Genomic DNA, 20,539 nt, shown 5'->3' with positions numbered 1-20,539 from the left:
GAGAACTCAGATTTTGCATTAGGTCACAGCTGTGACAACCCGCTGTTATTAGCCACGTCGTGTAAAGTTTATGGAACCAGTATGAACATGCATGCATATAAATCATAGTCTAAAATGGGCAAAAAATTGGCTGCAACAAGACATTTCTTAGCCATAAACATGATCTAATTCTGAAATAAAAACCCATATTCAGCTTTTTTACAAGCTGCTGAAGAAACATGTTCATCAAATTGAAATATAACTAAGCTTTATCTGGCTTAAGTGTTTTTGTTTATTTGGGTATTTTTCATCATGGCACCTGAGGTCTCCTTTGACTCAGTCTTGATTTTATTTTTATACTCACCAAGCAGTCTCTAGCTTCCCTGAACTTCTGTGGGCCCTTGTTCAAGATGCTGGAGGCCACAGAAAAGTCTGCGGCACCCAGGGCAGAAAAGTAGGGCCTGCAGTTTGCTTTCTGGACATCTTGAATACTGTAGTAGAGTGGTGGAAAATAGTTTTTATAAATGACTGCAGAAATAATTAGCTTTAAAAACAACAGACACAGTTATGATGTGGAGAGAGACTCACTCCAAGTAGAGAAGCATGTCTGGAGGATAATCTGTGAAGTTCTGAGAGAGGTCGTCACGGATCAGGTTGTACATGCAGGTCAGCTGGAGGTCACAGTGTGAGAACAAGGATGGAAAACTGGTTCTTATAACTGCAGCTCATGTTTTATTTCAAATCTCGCCACTCGAATTGTAAACAGAAACTATATAAATCATAATGTAGGCAACAGAACTTACTTGAGGTTCCTCCAGGTCCACCTTGGCTCTGCCTTTCCTCGGTCGACAGGCACGAATCATCTGCTTGATTTTGGCTTTAGACATTTTCTGAACCGATGAACAACTGAAGCCTTGCAGCACAGACGGCGAAAGCCTGCAGAGAGAAAACAAAAAAGCACAGAGTTTAATGCATGGAAAGGTGGAAATTCTCATGACAAATAGCTGCGGGTTTTGGTTACTTACTGTTCGATGTCAAAGCCTGATTCACCCAATGTCCAAATAAACATGGCGGACTATAAAGAGTAATACAGGAGTCTTTGTTTAAGATGTTATTAACATATGTGAGAAATATTATTATACTAAACATGGCAGGTGATCTCTGGCACGTTTATTAAAATATCTCTCACAGCATCAAGTTTTTATCCATCTAAAACCAGAACAAATCACTGACCTGATCTGGAGTCCACGTCTTTTTGTTCATCATGCTGATGTTGACTGTGCTCTCCGAAAATACCAGCAGTGAAGATGGGATCTCACTTGCTAGGACATCAGGGACATTCTCCACCAATTTAACTGGATTTGCGTCCACAGAAATGATCTGACAAGTAGGTCAGTAGATGTCATTGTTATTTGTGTGGTTCATTCAATACTACTGAATTTAAGGGCAAGTTGATTTCGTACCTTTCTGACAAAAGTCTCCTGGACAACCTTTGAGGCTTCCAGCATGTTGGAAACGACGTTGGGCCTCTGGGAGGCGCTGAGTATTTCAGAAGCTGAGATCTTTTGAATTGACTCTGAGTGAAGTCCAACAACAAGAGTTCCCAGGGACTCCAGAGAGGCTGCGCTGTTGACCTGTCAGTTACATTGTTATCTATTAAAACCATTAAAACCATGTTCTGGTAACTAGAAACTAATGACCATTTAGATTGGATCATAGATTTTGATAACAAATTCAGGTTAACATTGATGCAGCCAATCATTGAATATCTGAAGTGTTTCAGGAAAGCTGAAGAAAACTGCAAAACTTACCTGAAATCCTGAGGAGGTGATGGACTGGATGACAGTGGTGGCCCGGTCCTGGCCCCAGTTTTTCACAGAGCCCAGGGTGGGCAAAGAGGAAACCAGCACAGAAGATGGCACTGTAAGGATCTGATCTTTGGTCAGTGCTGAAGAGGCGTTGCCAAGTTCTTCAAAGGTTTCCTTTGTGAAGGTCTTGATGGTGGATGTCAGAGCTGCAGATACCTGTTGAATATAATATTGCAGATGCATTAGTTTCATTTAACTTTGAATTATTTTTCTCAGTCACTGTCTACAGCAGAGCAATCAATCATACAATAAATGACAAAGTCTTTGTTATATAGCTATTGTAATGTTTTAAACTCATTAGAATGTCATGTGAGTCAAACATGTTTGTCTAGTGAAGGACATTAAGATGATATTTGCTGTGAATCACTGCTGTACAAATTGAATTAAATTGAGCTGGAAAAACGTCTTTGAAGCAAACAATATTTGTGTGTAGGAACTTCTAGATCTGGTACCTCAGGATCTTCTGTCCCATTACAGAATGTCTTCAGTTTTTCCAAGATGACCATCGTCTCAGATTCAGTAAGAGAGGAAAATACTGAGCTTGGGATGTCAGAGGAACATAATAAAGAGCCTGGAAGCCTGAATGAAAGGTGGAGTTTTATTCAACCAAGTGTAAGGATGAGTAATTAAGCACATACCGACATGGAGACCTGATCTGATTAACAATGTCGTACATTTTTTAGCTAAAGTGATAAAAACTTACTTGAATAGACTGAAGTTCGGCTTGAATGCATAGAGCTGGGTGATGTAGTAGTCTGTTACGTATTTAGAGATGGCTGTGTTGTTGAAGAGTTCCAGGTTAGAGTAATCCTCCAGGAATATCTCCAGCTTTAAATGTAGAAACATCCAGAAATGCATGTAAACAGGACTAAAATGTTCAGTATGGTTGACTTTGCACAAATAAACTTTTTAAATGGTGAGTTCTAATGTACACACAAACACATCCAGTCCCAAACAAACATGCAAACAAACATTCTTTAAGCTTCCTGTATCTGAGCCCTCTTACGCCCCCCTGTGGAGCGTAAGAGGGCTGCATTAAGGATGGCAGCTCAGTGGCACCTTATCTGTGAAACATTCTGCCTTTCCTGATTCGAAGTCTCAAAAATTGACTTTTAAACTCTGGCTTTTGGTACTAACTGAACACACCATTACAGCTTTAATTGTGCTGAATGTAATATTTTATTTCTACCATTCTGTTATTCTATTTTTAAACTTAAAGCTCCTGGTGATTTTATACCTTGTGCGGCACTTTGATCAAATGTTGCAAACGTTGACTTTGGTTGTTCTGATTAGAAATGTTCTAAATTCACTCAAACAGTTGGAATCATAACCGATAAACACCAGGGCTCGATTTGGTTTTTATTGTGTTACGAATTTAACCAGTTTGTTAGGACAAATACCTGAGAGGTGGAGATAAAGCTGGTGAGATCATCCAAAGTGATAAATGTAACAAAGCTGCCAATGTAGCTGACAAACCAGGAGGTAGAACTCAGCTCTGGATCTCTGGGATCGTAGCATCTGGCTCCAGAACCTGAGGACAAAGAGAGACATATTACTGCAATGTATATTTCTGCCTGCCTGAATCATTTGCATAGTTTTCTTTGAACCTTTTCATACCCCTTTAGCAAAAAATTAATATATTTTACTGGGATTTTTATTATAAACCAATGGTTTCCAAACTGCAGTCAAGGTTTCACTGGGTGGTACAAATCCGCCCATGTAGCTCACAAACAACCCTGATAATCTGGTTTTTGGATATGTGGTTTGACATGTTGTACCAAGAAAAACTAGCCCTCCATGGCAACTTTGCAACATAAGGCTGCGAAATGGGGAGGGGGAGAAGATGACAGATTTCTGACTTTGGCATCTAATAACTCTCAGATGGTTTGGCCCTTCTGCAACAGACTTGTCGCTTTACATCCTGCTTATGGCCCCTACTAGCACACCAAAGGGCAGCTCTCTACGACCTTCCCTGAGTGAGCTCATTTCAGGAAAAAAAGACTATTTTAGGACCTTCCTTCCCTCCCATCTTGTATTAAGGTATGGAGCTGTGCTCCTATCTTTCGTCCAACTGCCCCTTCCATCTGTGTCGTCGCGCTCTTCTCCATCCATCTCTTACCCCGAATGAGCTGGCAAAGACCTCAAAATTGCCAAAAAAGTATTTTAACTGCATGTGGCAACCTCCAAAGAAAGATTGGTGCAGGTACAGTGGGGCGTCAGATGAAAGGGACAGCGCTCCCTTGATCAAACACCCCAGATTTGCTACGGATCTGCTGGATTTATATTCAGTTTAAATTATACTTAAGTGGACTCAGTTTTAGCTTACTAAGTAGAAGACTTCTTAAAACCCCTTAACCCTCACCCCTGGAAAATACAATGGAAAAACGCAACAGTGGTGTTCCGTTTTATGTTAAGGGGCTGAGGAGTTTTTCTTTTTGTTCGACTTTATTTATGAGAGTCGGCATATAAGAAGCCAAATACAAACACACTTCACCCTTATTTAAAAAACAAACGTAAACCATGCGTCAATGTTTCTCAACTTTAGATCTATGCACTCCTTTGTATTGGTCTGTCCCAAAACATCAGAAAAAAACCTACACAGAAGTTTGTTGTTATACTATGAAAAATTATTTTCTATATTCCATGTAGGATTGTGAGTTAAAGATAATAGAATAAAAGTATCCTTTACTGTCCAACAGTGTGAAAATTCAGGAATAATAATAATTGTTTTTAAATCATACCGACTCTCAGGAAACTCCTGATGGTTGTGTACACATCTTCCTGTCCAAACTCAGAACTGGTGTATGTGAAGATTTTCCCCATAAAAAACACCCTGTTGTACAGAAAACAACAAAGTTGGGTTCATGATGGGGTTTTAGGTATGTTTATGATATTATGATACAGAAACCTACAGTTTTTGGAAGGCGAGACACGAGGCATTCTGCACTTTGTTGAAGCTGATGAGATCCTTGGTGAGGAACCTCAGATAGTTCCTCAAACGTACGTTAAACCACAGATCAACCTCAGATCTTCTGTTGCTGCTCAGAGCCAAAGGCCAAACACAGGGAAGGATGATCCTCCTCACATCATCTGGGACGTCCTCCTGCAGGTGTTGTACAGAAATATTAAACAGTGAGGAGAACACAACCAGATTCACCCATAGATGTTACTACACATTTAAATTTGAGATGAGGACATACGTTTTCTAGGAAGGAAGGAGTGTTGTTGTAGTTGCTGAAGATGATGCAGATGCCTGAACTGTTACTGATTGCGCCAGGCTGAATGAGGAACTGACGCAGTTCTGAGGTGCTAATGGTATTTAGGAGCTGAAAACAGAAGAAAACACTTTTTAAGTTAATTTAGCTCGATTACGTGAATGAGTCCATTTTTGGATTCCTAATATAGAAGTATGTATAAACAAAATTGCCCCAAAAATCTCCTTTCTATCCGTTCCCTTTTATCTGTGTGTATAAATGTTGTTCATATTCAGATATTTAGCTGTACCTCTGATTTGCGTGTTGGTGGAAGAAGAGAGATGAATGACGGGACATCAGGAAAGCCAAAGCTGAGGAAGTTGTTCTTCAGGAAGATGTAGAAGCTTCCACCACTGTAACACTTTAGTGGCGTTTGATCTGTGTTGCAAAGTAAAGCATCTTATTCTGGGTACAAACAAGACATCGGTGGACAGAAAAGACTTTTCAGTTTTATTTCTGCTGTGGTTGCTTTGGGGCATTTTTTTGTAGAATTAAGCTGAAATTCTTAAAGATGTCAAGTTTTCATGACTTTCATCAGCTTCAGCAAATCACACCCAGTTGCTTCTTCTAAAGCAGCTATCCCAGGTTTGCATCCCAATGTCGGACCATCTGCTCTTTTCCCTCTCAAGCTACTAGAGACTAAAGGACAGTAGCACCACAATAATAAACAACATGGGTAGTCATACACAACTGGACTGATGTTCCATTTGTTATTTGAGCTTGAAAAAGTGATACTTTTTAATCTACAAAAGTATTACTGCTGAAACACCTCTTGGAAGTTTTCAATCAACTACACTGAAAATCGTTTGTACCCCTAGCAGATTTAGGTTTAAAGTTCTACTTTAATTTTACTAACATGTTTCTCCCAACTAGAAATCATTTTAAGATCTAGAAGCAACCCAGTCAGAGACCTGACTGAAATCTGATTGAGTATCTGGGGGGTAGAGCTAAAGATTAGGGTGATGGTTGTGCATCATATCCTGCCTGTTATGCATGAGATATTGCTATGCTGCTGCAAAAGACTATTGTCACTTTATAACAAGGAGCACAAGGATAATTGTTCTTGAGAAAATCTGCATGTTTCCTTCTTGTTATTTAGATTTTTTTGTAGTTTCAATCAGAAACATTTTAGAGTACAAATTTCACAGTGACATTAAACATATTGAATAGTTTATTCAAAAACCAGAATTCCTGGAGCTGTGTCTCTGAGAGCATTGATATGTTAATTGATCTGTCTTTATTTCAGGAGATGGATTTGGGAATTCTGCAGAAAATCCACACTGCAAAAACCAAAAATCTATTTTTGATCTAGCTTCTAGTACAAATATGTCAGTACACTCAAAATAAAACAAATCTAACTTACAAGTAACTTTTCAGCAAGTAATGGGAGCTTGTTTTAAGTCAGTTCCTTAATATTGATGAAAAGATATGAGCTATAAGTAAAATTAAAGTTGCAAGCAGCCTCGAACGGCCCTCGCAGCTCAGCGCTGCTCCGACCTCATGGCGACCGTGGGGGTTCCGGCGACACCGCCCGCCCGCCAGCCGCAGAGGCCTCACCCAGTTCCCGCACCCATCCACCGTCCACCCGATCCATTCGCCAGTGCTCCCTGACGACGCACGAAAAATCTGGTGCAGATCGGCTGATGCAGCAAGGGGATATACCCGATTGATTAACCTAGAGGGCGCAGTGGAGTCAAATGACAATTTAATGCTATTGGGCTCTTTACAGGCTGACAAAAATCAGTTTTAAAAAGTTTGGTGCAAATCCGATTATGAATGTATAATTTTGAGACAATCGCATGCAAACGGCGAGGGACTGAAATTGGCCATTCGGCCACGCCCACACGGTTCAGCCAGCAGCCAGTGTTGACAGAATCCATCATCATGTCATTTATGTCACTTGGCACAGGTTTAAGCCTATATGAATCAAAGAGTAAAAGTAAGAGATCCAGCAGAAAAAACAGGTGACTTCCTGTTGGAAGGGGGCGGGGCTAAGGTGATATCAATTGACCAAGTAAATGTGATGAGGACTGGTCTGTAATGAGACATAGAAAGTCTGATGCAGCTGTGACCTTGCATGTGGAAGTTATTGAACCTTGATGTTTCATGGCAAATAGTCAAAGTTTGACACTTAGCCACGCCCACATGCTTTGATGTATGAGAAATCCTTTGATACTTTTTGACCTACTATGCCTCAAGACTGTGCTGAGTGAGTGTGTATGTCAAATGCTGTAAGACAAGTTTGGTCAGATACGATGTCGATAAAAAAGAGAAAATGGCGGTTTTCATCCAAAATGGCCGACTTCCTGTTGGGAATGGACCATGGCTCCAAGAGAGGTTTTTTTGTACGTTCTGACAAGATACACATGTGTACCAAGGTTCATAACTCTGGGATAAAGCATGGCTTGGGGCTGATCATTTAAAATATTCTAGGGGGCGCTGTAGAGAAATTAGGCCACGCCCACCAAAGATTGTTGTGGATTCCTGTCAGTGCAGATAAGGATTCATCCCAGTAAGGTTGATGGAGCTCAGCTTGAAACTGGAATTTAGAGCCAAATGTATGGCAACAGCGTTACATGTCACTTCGCCACACCGCCACGCACACCTGCTCCACTGAAACTGGTCAGGGTTGAAATCCATGTCTTCTGTCTCTGAACACAGTTTCATGTTGATCAGGTCAAAGGGGTCAGATAGAGACCGTTCGCAGTAGCCGATCGATCGAAATCCCTAGGAGGAGTTCGATCAAATGCGAAGGCTATAAACTTCCAAAAGGGCTTGAAAATTAGAGCTTCAATCCAAAATGGCCTACTTCCTGTTTGACTTGCACTATGACGTGAATTGAATTCTCTGTGCGTCTTGGGGAGCTCTACAAGTGTACCGATTTTCATATCTGTGCGATGAAGTAAGGTCACAGAGGAGGGGGTTTTGAAAGAAACATAACACTATGATTACAATAGGCCTGAGCAGCGAAGCGCTGCGAAGGCCTAATAATCTGCCAGTGGAATAAGACATTTTAGTTTATGGGAAAATGTCGTGAATGGCAGATTATTTCACTCCATTACATTTTTATCAATATTATGGTATGATTGACTTCAAACGAGCTCCTATATCTTGCTGAAAAGTTAACTGTAAGTTAGTTTTCTTATTTTAAGTGTGCTAAGATATTAGCACTAGAAACTAGACCACAAATATTGGGTAAGATTTTGTGTTTTTACAGATAATCATAGTTTACCATTTCAACTAAATGTCCTGAGAAATGTACTGTTTTTAAGATGTTTAGACTGATGTTAAAAATGTACTAAAGCAACCAAGAAATGTCAAAGAGAGAATAAGCTTCTTTTCTTTTGTTGTAAGCATTATTTTCTACCTTGGAGGAAGAGGATCATATTTTTGTAGATCTCTGCCTTGGTTTCGTCGCTGAGTGTCATCTGCACAGTTTCAAGCACTGAAATCCTGAATGGAAATGATCAGTTACTAATTTAAACCAATAATCAATATCACATTATACAATGTATTGCCTAAAAGATGGAGCCATTTTGTAATATTTTTATATCTACTGTAATTTCATAAATGTATTGAATAGATACTTACATCTCTTGGCTGCTGTTGCAGCTCCTGTTTTTCACAATACCAAAGAGGTGAATAACCATAGCTGGAGAGAGATTGACCAGCAAAGGTCTGAGTTGCAGCCTAAGCCATAGCAGGAAATCCTCATCACTAACAGCCGACATGGAGAAATTTTTATCCAGCACAGCCTCAAGAAAGGCCAATGTCAGGTTCTGTGTGTAGTTGGAAGACTGGGTCTGTGGGGAAATTCAGTTTTAGGAGGAAAAAAGAGGTGTGAATGAATTGGTTTAGTGAACATCAGGATGGTACAGCCAGAGACGATGCATTTTTAGAAAACAGATTAAAAACCTACACATCATACATTTTACAATTCTTGAGATTTATGTGCTAAAAGTTTGCTTTTCTTCTTGTAGATGTAGATTGTTATGTATAAGTTGGTGTTAAAGAATAAAAAGTGCAAGATATTAAATGTGCAAGGCTGAGGTTAGAAAACCCAGAGCAAGTTGTACATCTCTGCAAAAGAATATTACACTGGTTGAAAATGTTGAATCCAAACTGAAACTAAAGCCAATTTTTTTTTGTCAGACTGAGATGTAAAAGTGCCCTGGAGAAGAGAAAGCTCACAAGTAGATCATTAAAAGGCTGGCATGTTAGAACATCACAACAGGCAGACACAAAAATAGAAGAGACAAAATGATATCCTCTATTGAGGTTCAAGTTCTTACCACAGTAGTAGTGCCAGGAGATGATAATGCTGACCCAGGACTGTTACTGGTACCTAAGGTTGGCGTTTCAGAGTCAGTGAGGCTTTTTGTTGGTGTACCAAGTGAAACATCTGCCGTTGCTGTCTCAGAGGTTGTTTTGGCATCTGGTGTTGATGTTGTACTGCTCTTGCCTTCAGTTAGAGGCTCTGGGGTAACAGGGCTGGTTGCAGTGTTTGATAGTTCTGTACTGGTACTGGCTAATGTATGCTTTCTTGCAGTGCTAACACTGATTTCAACACTGGTCAGTGTCTCTCTGCTTGTTGCTTCAGTAGTTGTTGACGTCCCACTAGTAGTTGTATCTTCTGCCATCATTGTTCCAGAACTGGTTGTAGGAAAAGGCATTGTTGTGCTAGTTGTAGTTTCAGAATCTGGAGATGTCAAAGAATCAGTTGGACCACCTGTTGATGATGATGTTGCAGCACTTGCTAAGTTTGTTGTTGCTGTGAGAACACCGTTTTCGGAGTCTGTTGTCATAGCACTGGCCAAAGCATCTCCTGTTGAAGTTCTAGCACTTGTTGCAGTGTTAGTTGTCCTCCATGAGCTGCTCCCAGTATTAATTGTTGCTGACACAGATTTGGTTGTGGTAGCAAATGTTGGCGTTTCAGAGTCAGTGAGGCTTTTTGTTGATGTACCAAGTGAAACATCTGCTGTTGCTGTCTCAGGGGTTGTTGTGGCATCTGGTGTTGATGTTGTACTGCTCTTGCCTTCAGTTGGAGGCTCTGGGATAACAGGGCTGGTTGCAGTGTTTGATAGTTCTGTACTGGTTAAAGTTTGTTTTGTTGTTGTGGTAGCACTGATTGTGAGAGTGGTCTGAGTCTCACTTCCTGTGGCTGCAGTTGTTGTTGACGTCCCACTCGTAGTTGTACCTATTGGCATCATTGTTCCAGAACTGGTTGTAGGAAAAGGCATTGTTGTGCTAGTGGTAGATTCAGAATCTGAAGATGTCAAAGAATCAGTTGGACCACCTGTTGATGATGATGTTGCAGCACTTGCTAAGTTTGTTGTTGCTGTGAGAACACTGTTTTCGGAGTCTACTGTTGTCATAGCACTGGCCAAAGCATTTCCTGTTGAAGTTCTAGCACTTGTTGCAGTGTTAGTTGTCCTCCATGAGCTGCTCCCAGTATTAATTGTTGCTGACACAGATTTGGTTGTGGTAGCAAATGTTGGCGTTTCAGAGTCAGTGAGGATTTTTGTTGATGTACCAAGTGAAACATCTGCTGTTGCTGTCTCAGGGGTTGTTGTGGCATCTGGTGTTGATGTTGTACTGCTCTTGCCTTCAGTTGGAGGCTCTGGGGTAACAGGGCTGGTTGCAGTGTTTGATAGTTCTGTACTGGTACTGGCTAATGTATGCTTTCTTGCAGTGCTAACACTGATTTCAACACTGGTCAGTGTCTCTCTGCTTGTTGCTTCAGTAGTTGTTGACGTCCCACTAGTAGTTGTATCTTCTGCCATCATTGTTCCAGAACTGGTTGTAGGAAAAGGCATTGTTGTGCTAGTTGTAGTTTCAGAATCTGGAGATGTCAAAGAATCAGTTGGACCACCTGTTGATGATGATGTTGCAGCACTTGCTAAGTTTGTTGTTGCTGTGAGAACACTGTTTTTGGAGTCTACTGTTGTCATAGCACTGGCCAAAGCATCTCCTGTTGAAGTTCTAGCACTTGTTGCAGTGTTAGTTGTCCTCCATGAGCTGCTCCCAGTATTAATTGTTGCTGACACAGATTTGGTTGTGGTAGCAAATGTTGGCGTTTCAGAGTCAGTGAGGCTTTTTGTTGATGTACCAAGTGAAACATCTGCTGTTGCTGTCTCAGGGGTTGTTGTGGCATCTGGTGTTGATGTTGTACTGTTCTTGCCTTCAGTTGGAGGCTCTGGGGTAACAGGGCTGGTTGCAGTGTTTGATAGTTCTGTACTGGTACTGGCTAATGTATGCTTTCTTGCAGTGCTAACACTGATTTCAACACTGGTCAGTGTCTCTCTGCTTGTTGCTGCAGTAGTTGTTGACGTCCCACTAGTAGTTGTATCTTCTGCCATCATTGTTCCAGAACTGGTTGTAGGAAAAGGCATTGTTGTGCTAGTTGTAGTTTCAGAATCTGGAGATGTCAAAGAATCAGTTGGACCACCTGTTGATGATGATGTTGAAGCACTTGCTAAGTTTGTTGTTGCTGTGAGAACACCGTTTTCGGAGTCTGTTGTCATAGCACTGGCCAAAGCATCTCCTGTTGAAGTTCTAGCACTTGTTTCAGGTTTAGGGTTTGATATCAAGGAACTCGTTCCAACAGTTGTTTCTAACATTGTGATTGTTCCAGCATCTTGTGTTGAAGTTCCAGTACTACTTGAAACTTTTGGTCTTGTTGTGAAAGGAGGAGACTCAGCACTCACGGTTGTTGTTCCAACAGTAGCCACAGAATTACCTGTTGATGTTCCAGCATCGGTTGCAGTGTTAGTTGTCCTCCATGAGCTGCTTACATTATTAATTGTTGCTGACACAGATTTAGTTGTGGTAGCAAATGTTGGCGTTTCAGAGTCAGTGAGGCTTTTTGTTGATGTACCAAGTGAAACATCTGCCGTTGCTGTCTCAGGGGTTGTTGTGGCATCTGGTGTTGATGTTGTACTGCTCTTGCCTTCAGTTGGAGGCTCTGGGGTAACAGGGCTGGTTGCAATGTTTGATAGTTCTGAACTGGTACTGGTTAAAGATTTTTTTGTTGTTGTGGTAGCACTGATTGTGAGAGTGGTCTGAGTCTCACTTCCTGTGGCTGCAGTTGTTGTTGACGTCCCACTCGTAGTTGTACCTATTGGCATCATTGTTCCAGAACTGGTTGTAGGAGAAGGCATTGTTGTGCTAGTGGTAGATTCAGAATCTGGAGATGTCAAAGAATCAGTTGGACCACCTGTTGATGATGATGTTGCAGCACTTGCTAAGTTTGTTGTTGCTGTGAGAACACTGTTTTTGGAGTCTACTGTTGTCATAGCACTGGCCAAAGCATCTCCTGTTGAAGTTCTAGCACTTGTTGCAGTGTTAGTTGTCCTCCATGAGCTGCTCCCAGTATTAATTGTTGCTGACACAGATTTGGTTGTGGTAGCAAATGTTGGCATTCCAGAGTCAGTGAGGCTTTTTGTTGATGTACCAAGTGAAACATCTGCTGTTGCTGTCTCAGGGGTTGTTGTGGCATCTGGTGTTGATGTTGTACTGCTCTTGCCTTCAGTTGGAGGCTCTGGGGTAACAGGGCTGGTTGCAGTGTTTGATAGTTCTGAACTGTTTAAAGTTTGTTTTGTTGTTGTGGTAGCACTGATTGTGAGAGTGGTCTGAGTCTCACTTCCTGTGGCTGCAGTTGTTGTTGACGTCCCACTCGTAGTTGTACCTATTGGCATCATTGTTCCAGAACTGGTTGTAGGAAAAGGCATTGTTGTGCTAGTGGTAGATTCAGAATCTGAAGATGTCAAAGAATCAGTTGGACCACCTGTTGATGATGATGTTGCAGCACTTGCTAAGTTTGTTGTTGCTGTGAGAACACTGTTTTCGGAGTCTACTGTTGTCATAGCACTGGCCAAAGCATCTCCTGTTGAAGTTCTAGCACTTGTTGCAGTGTTAGTTGTCCTCCATGAGCTGCTCCCAGTATTAATTGTTGCTGACACAGATTTGGTTGTGGTAGCAAATGTTGGCGTTTCAGAGTCAGTGAGGCTTTTTGTTGATGTACCAAGTGAAACATCTGCTGTTGCTGTCTCAGGGGTTGTTGTGGCATCTGGTGTTGATGTTGTACTGTTCTTGCCTTCAGTTGGAGGCTCTGGGGTAACAGGGCTGGTTGCAGTGTTTGATAGTTCTGTACTGGTACTGGCTAATGTATGCTTTCTTGCAGTGCTAACACTGATTTCAACACTGGTCAGTGTCTCTCTGCTTGTTGCTGCAGTAGTTGTTGACGTCCCACTAGTAGTTGTATCTTCTGCCATCATTGTTCCAGAACTGGTTGTAGGAAAAGGCATTGTTGTGCTAGTTGTAGTTTCAGAATCTGGAGATGTCAAAGAATCAGTTGGACCACCTGTTGATGATGATGTTGAAGCACTTGCTAAGTTTGTTGTTGCTGTGAGAACACCGTTTTCGGAGTCTGTTGTCATAGCACTGGCCAAAGCATCTCCTGTTGAAGTTCTAGCACTTGTTTCAGGTTTAGGGTTTGATATCAAGGAACTCGTTCCAACAGTTGTTTCTAACATTGTGATTGTTCCAGCATCTTGTGTTGAAGTTCCAGTACTACTTGAAACTTTTGGTCTTGTTGTGAAAGGAGGAGACTCAGCACTCACGGTTGTTGTTCCAACAGTAGCCACAGAATTACCTGTTGATGTTCCAGCACTGGTTACAGTGTTAGTTGTCCTCCATGAGCTGCTTACAGTATGAATGGCTGAACTGTATGTGGTAGTAAGTGCTGGTATGTCAGAAGTGGTTAGGGATGTTTTTGTTTGTGTGTCAGAACGTGTTCCAGTTGCAGTACCAGTACTTGTTAAACTAGTTTCCTGGGTGGGCATTGTAGTTGGAGGGATCGTGCTGTTGGTAGATAGACCAATACCCATTCTGTCTAGATCCGACTGTTGTTGCAAGTTTACCCACATCTGAATCACAGTGTCGTTCTCAAACAACTTTAGGTCCGGTAAATGTTCCCCCATGAGTTTCTGGACGTTGGAAACAGTTAAATCCTGCATGTTTAGAAAAATTAAATGTTGAAAAAAATATTTTTTTGCAGTTAAATTATATTTTTCAGAAGAGAACATTTATTATTGTCCAAAGAATTCACCTAATGCTAGTTCTTTCTTGTTTATACTTACAGTTATAACACTGATGTTTAGTTTCATGAAGGTTTTCACATCCATGCTTATATTTTGTTTTGACAAAGATATTATATCAACCAGAGATGCTCCACCTTTCAAAAAAGAAATGAATGACAAAATTAAAAAGCAATTCTTATTTGGATAATTAGATAATAGTGAGTATGTAATCTCACCTAGATAGCCTTTAACCAGGTTAAAAAAGTTAATCGGATTATCACGATGGACGCTGAAGGAGGTGTTGCTGATCTCGTAGAGGACTCTCTTCTGCTCAGTTGAACATGATGCCACATCTAGACGCTTGGTATTTCTGACAACAGATACAGAGGCATTCAGTTTTACTTTAACGACCACAGTGGATATGTTGGTTATATCCACGCTGACACCAACCTGATACTGTCTGCTGTGATGGTCTGTAACGTGCTGGTGTCCAGTGAGCACAGGTTGGAGTCAATAATGTTCAGTTCACTGCTGCCCAGTGAATTTCCAGAGGTATTCAGGTACTTGGTGATGATTGCTTTGCTCTAAATGTATCATGAAGAAAAACTCAAGTTACCAAACTCCAGTCAAATGAAAGTTTTGGTAATGTCTACGGTCTGCTGTACCTGTGCCGTCTCCCATGTTCCATCTTCAGGTTTCATCAGAGCTGCCAAGGTATCCAGTTCAGTGATGTTCCACTTAGAGATGTCATCAAGTGTTGCTGAGCGAGAGACTGAAGCAAGCATCTGTACTTCCTGATCAGGAACTCCAGATGGGAATGCCTGGAAGTAGAGATTATGAAATTATAAGAGCAAAGTGTTGAATATGAAGTCAAATCTTAATGCATGAAAATAATATGACACTCATTAATGATGAAATGCCTGCCATCTCTTGATGGCCACTGGGTCTGTTAGTCGCAAGGCTTCTTACAGGTCATAAAGTGCATACCGCTGTTTGACCAAACCGCCACATGTTCCCAAGTTACCTGGTTGAGCTTCTTCAGAATGATTTTCTGGAAGTCATCATCATCCACTTTTTGGCAGATAGTATAGAGGTTATCTTTTAGAACGGAAACGTCCAGGCAGAGGTTGAACTGCGTCATGTTGTAGCCAAAGGGGAAAGACGGGTCGCTAACAGTCACCTGGGTGATGTTGCCCTCAGTGCATCCTTGTAACGATAAGAGAGCTAGTGAGGCTACTGTGTAGTTAGACATTAATTTCTTGCAGGAAATACATTTGTTAGAGATTTCTTCAGGATATATAATCGATCCTTTTGTCAATAATTGACTCTTCACAGTTAATTTCTTTAGTTATGTTTACATAGCCATAGGCTTTGCAAAGGAATTCACCATTACTCTTATTAATACTACTAGTAGTATTTACCTTCTCCTGGTTTTACTAAAACTGGGCTGATCTGTTTGAAGAGGTACTTCAGCTTGTTCTTGTGTGGATTTTGTTTCCTTATGTCTGGAAGAAAACCCTTAAGGAATTTCCTCTTCATTGACTGAAAGAAAATGTAAATAAATGTTAGGGAATAAAACAATCTAGAAGTCATTTTCAAAAAATATAAGCAGACCAATTTTCATGACAGTAACCAAGGTGATAAAAACACACAATTGTAAACCGGTCCCAGAAGGTTCTTGTAAAGTAAAAGGGAAGTATCTTGAGATCCTCCAGTGTTTGCTGGTCCCAGTTGGTTACATATCTAAAAATCAAAGACAATATATATTTTGTCATATTGATGTAAATAGGTAATGGATACATTTTTGTATAGATCTTCATCTCAATTATTTTGTACAACACTTTATTAGGGGGCAAGAGGACTAATTTTGTCCTTTTGGATAAAATCAATTTTGTCTGACACCTGAAGGTCAGAAAATCCCCCAAAATGTGAAGAACTGGCAGAGATTTTTTAAAATAAAATGCATGGATTTGCTTTTAGTACCCGTATTGTGTTTTCCCAGACAGCAGCAGTGTTTCCATAGCAGCCACCTGGCTGGCAGAGAGGTCTTTGCAGGCTTTGAGATTTTCCAGGATGAGAGGATCTGAATTCTCAATGTCGGATCTATCCAGAGTGCAGACCATGTTCCCCAGGACCTCCACATTGTCTCTGCTCAGGCTGTCGCCACTGATCCCCTGAAACAGTGAAAATACAGATCATCAGTGAAAATGTTCATTCAAATTATTTACGTTGACTAAACATTAACATACACGTATATCATTTTGATGCAAATCCCTCCTGCTATGTGCTAAGTTTGTCTCAATGTTCTGTCTGTGCTATCACTTTAAACGTCTCTGGATTTACAAAACAGATTGCACAAACTACATCTGGACTCAGTTGTTGAGGTGTGAGCAGAGAACTCAGATTTTGCATTAGGTCACAGCTGTGACAACCCGCTGTTATTAGCCACGTCGTGTAAAGTTTATGGAACCAGTATGAACATGCATGCATATAAATCATAGTCTAAAATGGGCAAAAAATTGGCTGCAACAAGACATTTCTTAGCCATAAACATGATCTAATTCTGAAATAAAAACCCATATTCAGCTTTTTTACAAGCTGCTGAAGAAACATGTTCATCAAATTGAAATATAACTAAGCTTTATCTGGCTTAAGTGTTTTTGTTTATTTGGGTATTTTTCATCATGGCACCTGAGGTCTCCTTTGACTCAGTCTTGATTTTATTTTTATACTCACCAAGCAGTCTCTAGCTTCCCTGAACTTCTGTGGGCCCTTGTTCAAGATGCTGGAGGCCACAGAAAAGTCTGCGGCACCCAGGGCAGAAAAGTAGGGCCTGCAGTTTGCTTTCTGGACATCTTGAATACTGTAGTAGAGTGGTGGAAAATAGTTTTTATAAATGACTGCAGAAATAATTAGCTTTAAAAACAACAGACACAGTTATGATGTGGAGAGAGACTCACTCCAAGTAGAGAAGCATGTCTGGAGGATAATCTGTGAAGTTCTGAGAGAGGTCGTCACGGATCAGGTTGTACATGCAGGTCAGCTGGAGGTCACAGTGTGAGAACAAGGATGGAAAACTGGTTCTTATAACTGCAGCTCATGTTTTATTTCAAATCTCGCCACTCGAATTGTAAACAGAAACTATATAAATCATAATGTAGGCAACAGAACTTACTTGAGGTTCCTCCAGGTCCACCTTGGCTCTGCCTTTCCTCGGTCGACAGGCACGAATCATCTGCTTGATTTTGGCTTTAGACATTTTCTGAACCGATGAACAACTGAAGCCTTGCAGCACAGACGGCGAAAGCCTGCAGAGAGAAAACAAAAAAGCACAGAGTTTAATGCATGGAAAGGTGGAAATTCTCATGACAAATAGCTGCGGGTTTTGGTTACTTACTGTTCGATGTCAAAGCCTGATTCACCCAATGTCCAAATAAACATGGCGGACTATAAAGAGTAATACAGGAGTCTTTGTTTAAGATGTTATTAACATATGTGAGAAATATTATTATACTAAACATGGCAGGTGATCTCTGGCACGTTTATTAAAATATCTCTCACAGCATCAAGTTTTTATCCATCTAAAACCAGAACAAATCACTGACCTGATCTGGAGTCCACGTCTTTTTGTTCATCATGCTGATGTTGACTGTGCTCTCCGAAAATACCAGCAGTGAAGATGGGATCTCACTTGCTAGGACATCAGGGACATTCTCCACCAATTTAACTGGATTTGCGTCCACAGAAATGATCTGACAAGTAGGTCAGTAGATGTCATTGATATTTGTGTGGTTCATTCAATACTACTGAATTTAAGGGCAAGTTGATTTCGTACCTTTCTGACAAAAGTCTCCTGGACAACCTTTGAGGCTTCCAGCATGTTGGAAACGACGTTGGGCCTCTGGGAGGCGCTGAGTATTTCAGAAGCTGAGATCTTTTGAATTGACTCTGAGTGAAGTCCAACAACAAGAGTTCCCAGGGACTCCAGAGAGGCTGCGCTGTTGACCTGTCAGTTACATTGTTATCTATTAAAACCATTAAAACCATGTTCTGGTAACTAGAAACTAATGACCATTTAGATTGGATCATAGATTTTGATAACAAATTCAGGTTAACATTGATGCAGCCAATCATTGAATATCTGAAGTGTTTCAGGAAAGCTGAAGAAAACTGCAAAACTTACCTGAAATCCTGAGGAGGTGATGGACTGGATGACAGTGGTGGCCCGGTCCTGGCCCCAGTTTTTCACAGAGCCCAGGGTGGGCAAAGAGGAAACCAGCACAGAAGATGGCACTGTAAGGATCTGATCTTTGGTCAGTGCTGAAGAGGCGTTGCCAAGTTCTTCAAAGGTTTCCTTTGTGAAGGTCTTGATGGTGGATGTCAGAGCTGCAGATACCTGTTGAATATAATATTGCAGATGCATTAGTTTCATTTAACTTTGAATTATTTTTCTCAGTCACTGTCTACAGCAGAGCAATCAATCATACAATAAATGACAAAGTCTTTGTTATATAGCTATTGTAATGTTTTAAACTCATTAGAATGTCATGTGAGTCAAACATGTTTGTCTAGTGAAGGACATTAAGATGATATTTGCTGTGAATCACTGCTGTACAAATTGAATTAAATTGAGCTGGAAAAACGTCTTTGAAGCAAACAATATTTGTGTGTAGGAACTTCTAGATCTGGTACCTCAGGATCTTCTGTCCCATTACAGAATGTCTTCAGTTTTTCCAAGATGACCATCGTCTCAGATTCAGTAAGAGAGGAAAATACTGAGCTTGGGATGTCAGAGGAACATAATAAAGAGCCTGGAAGCCTGAATGAAAGGTGGAGTTTTATTCAACCAAGTGTAAGGATGAGTAATTAAGCACATACCGACATGGAGACCTGATCTGATTAACAATGTCGTACATTTTTTAGCTAAAGTGATAAAAACTTACTTGAATAGACTGAAGTTCGGCTTGAATGCATAGAGCTGGGTGATGTAGTAGTCTGTTACGTATTTAGAGATGGCTGTGTTGTTGAAGAGTTCCAGGTTAGAGTAATCCTCCAGGAATATCTCCAGCTTTAAATGTAGAAACATCCAGAAATGCATGTAAACAGGACTAAAATGTTCAGTATGGTTGACTTTGCACAAATAAACTTTTTAAATGGTGAGTTCTAATGTACACACAAACACATCCAGTCCCAAACAAACATGCAAACAAACATTCTTTAAGCTTCCTGTATCTGAGCCCTCTTACGCCCCCCTGTGGAGCGTAAGAGGGCTGCATTAAGGATGGCAGCTCAGTGGCACCTTATCTGTGAAACATTCTGCCTTTCCTGATTCGAAGTCTCAAAAATTGACTTTTAAACTCTGGCTTTTGGTACTAACTGAACACACCATTACAGCTTTAATTGTGCTGAATGTAATATTTTATTTCTACCATTCTGTTATTCTATTTTTAAACTTAAAGCTCCTGGTGATTTTATACCTTGTGCGGCACTTTGATCAAATGTTGCAAACGTTGACTTTGGTTGTTCTGATTAGAAATGTTCTAAATTCACTCAAACAGTTGGAATCATAACCGATAAACACCAGGGCTCGATTTGGTTTTTATTGTGTTACGAATTTAACCAGTTTGTTAGGACAAATACCTGAGAGGTGGAGATAAAGCTGGTGAGATCATCCAAAGTGATAAATGTAACAAAGCTGCCAATGTAGCTGACAAACCAGGAGGTAGAACTCAGCTCTGGATCTCTGGGATCGTAGCATCTGGCTCCAGAACCTGAGGACAAAGAGAGACATATTACTGCAATGTATATTTCTGCCTGCCTGAATCATTTGCATAGTTTTCTTTGAACCTTTTCATACCCCTTTAGCAAAAAATTAATATATTTTACTGGGATTTTTATTATAAACCAATGGTTTCCAAACTGCAGTCAAGGTTTCACTGGGTGGTACAAATCCGCCCATGTAGCTCACAAACAACCCTGATAATCTGGTTTTTGGATATGTGGTTTGACATGTTGTACCAAGAAAAACTAGCCCTCCATGGCAACTTTGCAACATAAGGCTGCGAAATGGGGAGGGGGAGAAGATGACAGATTTCTGACTTTGGCATCTAATAACTCTCAGATGGTTTGGCCCTTCTGCAACAGACTTGTCGCTTTACATCCTGCTTATGGCCCCTACTAGCACACCAAAGGGCAGCTCTCTACGACCTTCCCTGAGTGAGCTCATTTCAGGAAAAAAAGACTATTTTAGGACCTTCCTTCCCTCCCATCTTGTATTAAGGTATGGAGCTGTGCTCCTATCTTTCGTCCAACTGCCCCTTCCATCTGTGTCGTCGCGCTCTTCTCCATCCATCTCTTA

At 40.8% G+C, this 20,539-nt stretch overlaps 1 protein-coding gene across 1 annotated transcript in view; it reads right to left on the bottom strand.

The window, feature by feature from the left end:
* LOC111612266 overlaps positions 1–20,539 on the bottom strand; it is a 75,735-nt gene that overhangs the window by 36,698 nt on the left and 18,498 nt on the right. The window contains exons 37-72 of the mRNA XM_023353051.1: positions 19,822–19,952; positions 19,125–19,249; positions 18,874–19,000; positions 18,365–18,577; positions 18,017–18,187; positions 17,787–17,933; positions 17,579–17,628; positions 17,357–17,489; positions 17,142–17,224; positions 16,918–17,044; positions 16,165–16,355; positions 15,834–15,924; positions 15,603–15,723; positions 15,206–15,387; positions 14,847–15,002; positions 14,632–14,765; positions 14,418–14,551; positions 14,242–14,336; positions 11,655–14,112; positions 9,394–9,935; positions 8,693–8,904; positions 8,469–8,554; positions 5,352–5,479; positions 5,048–5,173; positions 4,760–4,950; positions 4,589–4,680; positions 3,248–3,378; positions 2,551–2,675; positions 2,300–2,426; positions 1,791–2,003; positions 1,443–1,613; positions 1,213–1,359; positions 1,005–1,054; positions 783–915; positions 568–650; positions 344–470 (exon numbers count right to left, since the gene is read on the bottom strand). Of these exons, the coding sequence (XP_023208819.1) occupies positions 344–470; positions 568–650; positions 783–915; positions 1,005–1,054; positions 1,213–1,359; positions 1,443–1,613; positions 1,791–2,003; positions 2,300–2,426; positions 2,551–2,675; positions 3,248–3,378; positions 4,589–4,680; positions 4,760–4,950; positions 5,048–5,173; positions 5,352–5,479; positions 8,469–8,554; positions 8,693–8,904; positions 9,394–9,935; positions 11,655–14,112; positions 14,242–14,336; positions 14,418–14,551; positions 14,632–14,765; positions 14,847–15,002; positions 15,206–15,387; positions 15,603–15,723; positions 15,834–15,924; positions 16,165–16,355; positions 16,918–17,044; positions 17,142–17,224; positions 17,357–17,489; positions 17,579–17,628; positions 17,787–17,933; positions 18,017–18,187; positions 18,365–18,577; positions 18,874–19,000; positions 19,125–19,249; positions 19,822–19,952 (7,553 nt within the window). The remainder of the gene's footprint in view (positions 1–343; positions 471–567; positions 651–782; positions 916–1,004; positions 1,055–1,212; positions 1,360–1,442; positions 1,614–1,790; positions 2,004–2,299; positions 2,427–2,550; positions 2,676–3,247; positions 3,379–4,588; positions 4,681–4,759; positions 4,951–5,047; positions 5,174–5,351; positions 5,480–8,468; positions 8,555–8,692; positions 8,905–9,393; positions 9,936–11,654; positions 14,113–14,241; positions 14,337–14,417; positions 14,552–14,631; positions 14,766–14,846; positions 15,003–15,205; positions 15,388–15,602; positions 15,724–15,833; positions 15,925–16,164; positions 16,356–16,917; positions 17,045–17,141; positions 17,225–17,356; positions 17,490–17,578; positions 17,629–17,786; positions 17,934–18,016; positions 18,188–18,364; positions 18,578–18,873; positions 19,001–19,124; positions 19,250–19,821; positions 19,953–20,539) is intronic.

The sequence above is a fragment of the Xiphophorus maculatus genome, chromosome 19 (genome assembly GCF_002775205.1).
Source record: "Xiphophorus maculatus strain JP 163 A chromosome 19, X_maculatus-5.0-male, whole genome shotgun sequence".
NCBI classification, from domain to species: domain Eukaryota; kingdom Metazoa; phylum Chordata; class Actinopteri; order Cyprinodontiformes; family Poeciliidae; genus Xiphophorus; species Xiphophorus maculatus.
This window is presented reverse-complemented; position numbering and strand designations above follow the sequence as displayed.